The sequence below is a fragment of the Bombina bombina genome, chromosome 4, assembly GCF_027579735.1.
Source record: "Bombina bombina isolate aBomBom1 chromosome 4, aBomBom1.pri, whole genome shotgun sequence".
NCBI classification, from domain to species: domain Eukaryota; kingdom Metazoa; phylum Chordata; class Amphibia; order Anura; family Bombinatoridae; genus Bombina; species Bombina bombina.
The window spans coordinates 580,494,305-580,502,894 of record NC_069502.1 but is presented as its reverse complement, the minus strand read 5'-3'; the positions used below and the strand labels follow the sequence as shown (position 1 = coordinate 580,502,894).

General features: G+C 39.5%; 1 protein-coding gene across 1 annotated transcript in view; it reads right to left on the bottom strand.

Moving 5' to 3' along the window:
* Positions 1-241: 241 nt before the first annotated feature.
* UFL1 (UFM1 specific ligase 1) overlaps positions 242-8,590 on the bottom strand; it is a 226,186-nt gene continuing 217,837 nt past the window's right edge. The window contains exons 18-19 of the mRNA XM_053710557.1: positions 1,532-1,712; positions 242-750 (exon numbers count right to left, since the gene is read on the bottom strand). Of these exons, the coding sequence (XP_053566532.1) occupies positions 532-750; positions 1,532-1,712 (400 nt within the window). The 3' untranslated portion in view covers positions 242-531. The remainder of the gene's footprint in view (positions 751-1,531; positions 1,713-8,590) is intronic.

Here is an 8,590-nt window from a genome sequence, read left to right as displayed (position 1 = left end):
TGATTACGTTTGAGCAAATCACATTTACTTTCAGCTTGTAATAAGAAGAGTGGACATTGCTGCTCAAAGCCGTCCATAGAAAATATGGGGAGCGTAAATTACTGCAAATTTGCGAAAACTAAATTTGCGGTATTTTAAACAGCGCTCCACTCATAATCTAGCCCTTAGAAAATGAGAGAAAGCTTTCAAATGTTCTATTTTCAAACTGAAATAATTCAGAAAACACTACATGAAAACAAGATGAGGAGGCTTACACTTGCTCTTTATTTTAACATACATAATAGAATTATGGAAATAATGGTATAGTCAATTTATGCTTATCAGAACTACATAAATGAAAGCTATTATTGAATGTATTTTTTATTATAAATTGTTTTTCTGTAATTGGTGTATAAATGTGCAGTTTTTAATTATACAACAGCTTCTGTTAAAAGAAATTAACAAAAACGTATTTTATTTTAAGAAAATTGAGTTTTCAGTTAAAAAAAAAAGAATTAAACAAAGAGCAAGAGAGTCCCTAGTATAAAAACTTTACTCTTCTGTGACTGAGGATTTTCTAGGTCGGAGTACAAGATCTTTGATAGTCGCTGATAGCTCGTGAAGCTCCTTTCGAATAATATCAGGATCCTTTTCGGTTTCTACTGCTGAGTCTGCCATTGTGTCTCTATCTTCATCAGCTTTTTGTTTTGTCTGCCCTACTAACTGTTTTACTACAAGGCTCTGGTACTGGACAAGAAGTCTATGCTGTTCCTAAAAAAAATATATATATATGTAAACAAAAAAATACATTTAAATCTCTGAACATGCACATTAACAAGCAGTGACAAATGTAAACACTAGCTACCTTATTCAAATGAATAGTTTTGCACAAAATATCTTAAGTATACAAATCATACTTATATAATTTAAAATCTAACTCTGCCCTTATGTTCCATAAAGAGGGAATTAAATAGTACTGCTGAATCAGTTGGAGTATTAAAAATAAAGATAATAGTAATACTCATTGATATACTTTAGCAGGACACAAAACAGCTACATGCTATAGTGAAACTTTCTATTCAAAATTCTTTATTGATAATACCGGATCAGAACAAAACATTAACAGCTTAATTACCTTTAATTGAACCTAAAATCTGTTTTCCCATTGTTGTATCCAATTACAAATCTACTAGAAATATGTGGTTTGTAATTGCTATTTACTTGAACAAAAAGCCTTTTAGAACTAATGACTGTCAAATAGTTGTAATCGGTTTCCAGCATGATTAAGCTACAATTTAAAGAAATGAGTCACCTTTTAAAAATAAGAATATGAATGGTAAATATAAACAAAAAACAGAATAAGATTTTATTATGCTTTCTTGTATAAACTATAGTCTAATGGTAGACCATCGTGTGTCTAATGAATTATAGGCTTTTATTACTAAGATTTAGCGAAAGGTGTGTAACATATTAGCTCTATGTGCAAAAATTGCTGTTGGTAAGATTTATTTTATTGCCTATGCCTTTAACAAGAAACTTGTTTGCACAATACCTCAGGGATCTTTGTGCTGAGGAAAGTAATAATCTGTGGGACACATCTTCCTGGAGCATGAAGCATACAGTGTGTATTCAACTGAAACAGCAAAACTGATGTCAGATGTAATACAAGTGCTGGGTCTTCCGTGGTTTTCACTTGCTCTATAAGAGCTTGACGATGCTGGAACAAAATCTGTCTGAACATATAAATAAAGCGTTAGGAACAATTATATGTAATAGATTTCATTCTTAAAGGAACAGGAAATAAACAAGCCTTATTTGCTTCAAATAACTTTTTATTATATGTTTAACCAAGACAATTACATTAACACAAATGCAATACCAACTGCAAGAATATAAAACAACAACAACCTTATTTCTCACATTATTTTAACATTGTATTTAACCCTCAAATAATAATAAAGTAATTTGAGTAATTCTTTGGTCACTGACATATTATGATACAGCATCCCTCATTTGAAGGAGCTGCGTCTCCCATATTGTATTACGCACGTTTTTACAATAAAGTCAGTTTAAAAAAAAAATAATAATACAGCATCCCTGACTGAGAAAAACACAGAAATGTAAATCTCCTGGGCCTGTACCTACAACAAAATGTGTTGTAAATTTATAACCCTTGTATACCTAAATTATAAAGCAAAAATATTTTTTATTAGCGAGAACATTTTCACCCTAAATTTAAAGTGAACGTAAATTTAACTGAATAAGTGCCCGGTTTTTAAAAATACTATTAAAAACAGCGACACTTTCATTCATTAAAATTTACATTGAAGCATTTTTTTTTTTTTTTTGTTTTTTAAAAATACCTTTTTCTTAAAGGGACACTCGAGTCAAAATTAAACTTTCATGATTTAGATAAAACATGCAATTTTAACAACTTTCCTATTCCATTAAGAAAATGTGCACGGTCGTTTTATATTTACACTTTTTGGAGTTACCAGCTCCTACTGAGCATGTGCAAGAATTCACAGAATATAAGTATATGCATTTGTGATTGGCTGATGGCTGTCACATGGTACAGGAGGAGTGAAAATAGACATAACTTTGAAAATTGTCAGAATAAAAAATACTTCTCATTTGAAGTTCAGACTAAGTGCTATTGCATTGTCTTGTTATCATGCATTTGTTGATTATGCAAATCTACTATATTTACTGGTCCTTTAAGAAAAACCAGACCGGCAATCTTCCACCTGCTTCTCCTGCTGTACTTAGATAATCTATGACAAAACTGTCTTCCTCCAATCATTGCGTGGCCTCACGAACTGGACGCCTTGGGGTGCTCGTAATGATTGGAGGAAGCCGGTTTCGTCATTGCAGTGCTAAGTACAGAGCAGCTGCGGGCAGAGGATCGCCGGTCTGGTTTTCCTAAAGAAAAAGGTGCCCCTATTTTTAATAGTATTTTTAAAAAATGGGCACTTATTCATTCAAATGTACATTCACTTTAACTAGGTGAAGTAAATGGTCTTATTTTGAACATCTGAAAGCTTAAAGGGACATGACATAAAAAACATAATTTATACTTACCTGATAAATGTATTTATTTCCGGATATGGTGAGTCCACAAAATCATCAATTACTAGTGGGAATATCACTCCTGACCAGCAGGAGGAGGCAAAGAGCACCACAGCAAAACGACTATATATGTCACTTCACTTACCCATAACCCCCAGTCATTCAGCTGAAGGGAAATGAAAAAAGAAGCTGACACAAAGGTGTAGAGGTGCCTGAAGTTTTAGTTAAAAATAACTGTCTTAAAATAAAGGGTGGGCCATAGACTCACCATATCCGGAAATAAATGCATTTATCAGGTAAGTATAAATTATGTTTTCTTTCCTAAGATATGGTGAGTCCACGGAATCATAAATTACTAGTGGGAACCAATACCCAAGCTAGAGGACACAGATGATAAGGGAGGGACAAGACAGGTAACCTAAACAGAAGGTACCACTGCTTGAAGAACCTTTCCCTCAAAAGAAGCCTCAGCCGAAGCAAAAGTATCAAATTTATAGCATTTGGAAAAAGTATGTAAAGAAGACCAAGTTGCAGCCTTCCAAATCTGTTGCACAGAAGCCTCACTTTTGAAAGCCCAGGAAGAAGAAACAGCCCTTGAGGAATGAGCTGTGATTCTCTCAGGAGGTTGCTGTCCAGCAGTGTCATAGACCAAACGAATAATACTCTTCAGCCAAAAAGAAAGAGAAGTAACCTTGTGTTTTCTAGAAAAACAAACAAAGCAGAAGACTGACGAAAGTCCTTAAGCTTGTAGATAGAATTTCAACGCACGTACAACATCTAGGTTGTGCAACAAACGCTCCTTATGAGAAGAAGGATTAGGACACAAGCAAGGGACAACGATCTCCTGATTAATATTCCTGTTCAAAACAACCTTAGGCAAGAAACCTAATCTAGTACGCAGAACCACCCTATCCGAATGAAAAATAAAATAAGGAGAATCATACTGCAGAGCCGAGAGTTCTGAAACTCTTCGAGCAGAAGAAATAGCAACAAGAAACAAAACCTTCCAAACTAACAATTTAATATCTAAGGAATGCATAGGCTCAAACGGAGCCCGCTGAAAAATCTTAAGAACAAGGTTAAGACTCAAGGGAGGAGAAACAGGTTAAAACACAGGCCTGATTCTGACCAAAGCCTGACAAAAAGATATCACATCTGGCGCATGCGCCAAACGCTTATGCAACAAAATAGACAACACAGAAATCTGACCCTTCAGAGTACTAGCTGACAAACCCTTCTCCAGACCCTCCTGGAGAAAGGACAAAATCCTAGGAATCCTGACTCTACTCCAAGAGTAACCTCTAGATTCACATCAATACAAATATTTACGCCATATCTTATGGTAAATCTTCCTTGTCACAGGCTTGCGAACCTGGATCAAGGTCACAATAACCGACTCTGAAAACCCACGCTTAGATAAAATTAAGCGTTCAATCTCCAAGCAGTCAGCTTCGGAGAAACAAGATTTGGATGAAGGAAAGGACCCTGAATTAGAAGGTCCTTCCTGAGAGGTAGTCTCCAAGGTGGAAGAGATGACATTTCCACTAGGTCTGCATACCAGATCCTGCGAGGCCACGCCGGTGCTATGAGAATTACCGACGCCCTCTCCTGCTTGATCCGAGCTATGACCTTTGGAAGGAGAGCGAACAGCGGAAACAGGTATGCTAGACTGAAAATCCAAGGGACCGCCAGAGCATCTATCAGGACAGCCCGAGGATCCCTCGACCTTGAACCGTACCTCAGAAGCTTGGCAATCTGCCGAAAAGCCATGAGATCCAGCTCCGGCTGCCCCATTTGAGGATCAAACTGGAAAACACCTCCAGATGGAGTTCAAACTCACCGGGATGAAAAGTCTGTCTGCTTAGAAAATCAGCTTCCCAATTGTCCACTCCTGGAATGTGAATCACAGATAGACAGCAGTTGTGGGTCTTCCCCCACTGAATAATTTTGGTTACCTCTGACATGGCCAAGGAACTCAAAGTTCCTCGCTGGTGGTTGATGAAAGCCACCAATGTTATGTTGTCCAACTGGAACCTTATAAACCGGGCTAAAGCTAACTGAGGCCAGGCCAGTAGAGCACTGAAGATTGCTCTCAGCTCTAGAATGTTTATGGGGAGATCTGACTCCTCCCGAATCCATAGACCCTGAGCCTTCAAAGAGCCACAGACTTATCACCAACCCATCAGACTGGCATCCGTGGTCACAATCACCCAAGAAGGCCTGTGAAAGCAAGTTCCCTGGGAGAGGTGTTCCTGAGACAACCACCACAGAAGAGACTCTCGTCACCTGATCCAGATCTATTCGCGGAGACAGATTCGCATAGTCCACGTTCCATTGTCTGAGCATGCATAAAGTCGAAGATCTTTGTCTTTCTGACCTCTGTCAGAAATATATTCATAGATAGGGAGTCTATTATAGTCCCCAAGAAAACTACTCTTGTAGTTGGAATCAAATAATTTTTTCCCAGATTCACCTTCCATCCGTGGGAGCGAAAAAAAGACAACAAGAACTCGTTATGAGATTTTGCTTGTTGAAAAGACGGCACCTGAACCAGAATGTCATCCAGAAATGGCGCCACTGCAATACCCCAAGACTGCATTACTGCCAATAGAGCCCCCAGAACCTTAGAAAAAATTCCGGGACCTGTGGCAAGGCCGAATGGAAGAGCCACAAACTGAAAGTGATTGTCCAAGAAGGCAAATCTCAGAAACTAGTGATGATCCCAATAAATGGGAACATGAATATACATATCCTTTAGGTCTATGGTTGTCATGAACTGACCCTCTTGGACCAAAGGGAGAATTGAAGTACAGTCTCCATTTTGATGGACGGTACTCTGAGGAACTTGTTTAGACACTTTAGGTCTAAAATTGGTCTGAAAGTTCCCTCTTTTTTGAGAACTACAAAAAGTCCGTGACACAATTTAAGAACGCCTCTCTTTTTATCTGGTCTACAGATAATCTTGAGAGAAGAAACCTGCCTCTGAAAGGGAAAGTCTTGAATTCTATTTTGTACCCCTGGGATATGATGTCCACCGCCCAGGGGTCCAGAACATCTTGCATCCAGGCTTGAACAAATAGAGTCTGCCCCCTACTGGATCTGCTCCCGGATCGGGGGCCAACCCTTCATGCTGACTTGGAGTTAGCTGCCCCTTATTCCAAGACTGACTAGGCTTCCACGAAGATTTAGATTGTTCTTACTTGGAGGAGGAAAAGGAGGGTTTTCCGCAAAAGTTACGAAAGGAATGAAAATTACTCTGATGCCCTTTCTGCTTATTCGTTTTATTCTGAGGGAGAAAAGATCCCTTCCCTCCTGTGATATCTGAAATTATTTCAGTTAAGCCAGCAAACAAGGTCTTACCCTTGTAAGAGATTGCTAAAAGCTTAGACTTAGATTTAACACCTGCAGACCAGGACTTCAAACATAAGGCTCTGCGGGCAAGACCCGCAAAACAGAAATCTTTACTCCCAGCTTAATGACCTGTAAGGAAACATCCGTAATAAAGGAATTGGCTAATTTAAGAGCCTTAATCCTGTCCTGGATCTCCTCAAGAAGAGCATCTGTCTGAATAGAATCAGGCAAGGCATTAAACCAGTAGGCTGCTGCACTAGTGACAGTGGCAATACACACTGCAGGCTGCCATTGGAGACCCTGGTGAACATAAATTTACTTTTCATAGGATCCTTAAAAGAACAACTACCCTCTATGGAAATAGTAGTCCTCTTAGCCAAGGTGGAGATATCCCTTTCAACCATAGGGACCGTCTGCCATGAATCTTTAATGGAGTCAGCAAAAACAGAATTTATGTTTACCTGATAAATTACTTTCTCCAACGGTGTGTCCGGTCCACGGCGTCATCCTTACTTGTGGGATATTCTCCTCCCCAACAGGAAATGGCAAAGAGCCCAGCAAAGCTGGTCACATGATCCCTCCTAGGCTCCGCCTTCCCCAGTCATTCGACCGACGTAAAGGAGGAATATTTGCATAGGAGAAACCATATGATACCGTGGTGACTGTAGTTAAAGAAAATAAATTATCAGACCTGATTAAAAAACCAGGGCGGGCCGTGGACCGGACACACCGTTGGAGAAAGTAATTTATCAGGTAAACATAAATTCTGTTTTCTCCAACATAGGTGTGTCCGGTCCACGGCGTCATCCTTACTTGTGGGAACCAATACCAAAGCTTTAGGACACGGATGAAGGGAGGGAGCAAATCAGGTCACCTAGATGGAAGGCACCACGGCTTGCAAAACCTTTCTCCCAAAAATAGCCTCAGAAGAAGCAAAAGTATCAAACTTGTAAAATTTAGTAAAAGTGTGCAGTGAAGACCAAGTCGCTGCCTTACATATCTGATCAACAGAAGCCTCGTTCTTGAAGGCCCATGTGGAAGCCACAGCCCTAGTGGAATGAGCTGTGATTCTTTCAGGAGGCTGCCGTCCGGCAGTCTCGTAAGCCAATCTGATGATGCTTTTAATCCAAAAAGAGAGAGAGGTAGAAGTTGCTTTTTGACCTCTCCTTTTACCAGAATAAACAACAAACAAGGAAGATGTTTGTCTAAAATCCTTTGTAGCATCTAAGTAGAATTTTAGAGCACGAACTACATCCAAATTGTGCAACAAACGTTCCTTCTTTGAAACTGGATTCGGACACAAAGAAGGCACGACTATCTCCTGGTTAATGTTTTTGTTAGAAACAACTTTCGGAAGAAAACCAGGTTTAGTACGCAGAACCACCTTATCTGCATGGAACACCAGATAAGGAGGAGAACACTGCAGAGCAGATAATTCTGAAACTCTTCTAGCAGAAGAAATTGCAACCAAAAACAAAACTTTCCAAGATAATAACTTAATATCAACGGAATGTAAGGGTTCAAACGGAACCCCCTGAAGAACTGAAAGAACTAAATTGAGACTCCAAGGAGGAGTCAAAGGTTTGTAAACAGGCTTGATTCTAACCAGAGCCTGAACAAAGGCTTGAACATCTGGCACAGCTGCCAGCTTTTTGTGAAGTAACACAGACAAGGCAGAAATCTGTCCTTTCAAAGAACTTGCAGATAATCCTTTCTCCAAACCCTCTTGAAGAAAGGATAGAATCTTAGGAATTTTTATCTTGTCCCAAGGGAATCCTGTAGATTCACACCAATAGATATATTTTTTCCATATTTTGTGGTAGATTTTTCTAGTTACAGGCTTTCTGGCCTGAACAAGAGTATCAATGACAGAATCTGAGAACCCTCGCTTTGATAAGATCAAGCGTTCAATCTCCAAGCAGTCAGTTGGAGTGAGACCAGATTCGGATGTTCGAACGGACCTTGAACAAGAAGGTCTCGTCTCAAAGGTAGCTTCCATGGTGGAGCCGATGACATATTCACCAGGTCTGCATACCAAGTCCTGCGTGGCCACGCAGGAGCTATCAAGATCACCGACGCCCTCTCCTGATTGATCCTGGCTACCAGCCTGGGGATGAGAGGAAACGGCGGGAATGCATAAGCTAGTTTGAAGGTCCAAGGTGCTACTAGTGCATCTACTAGAGTCGCCTTG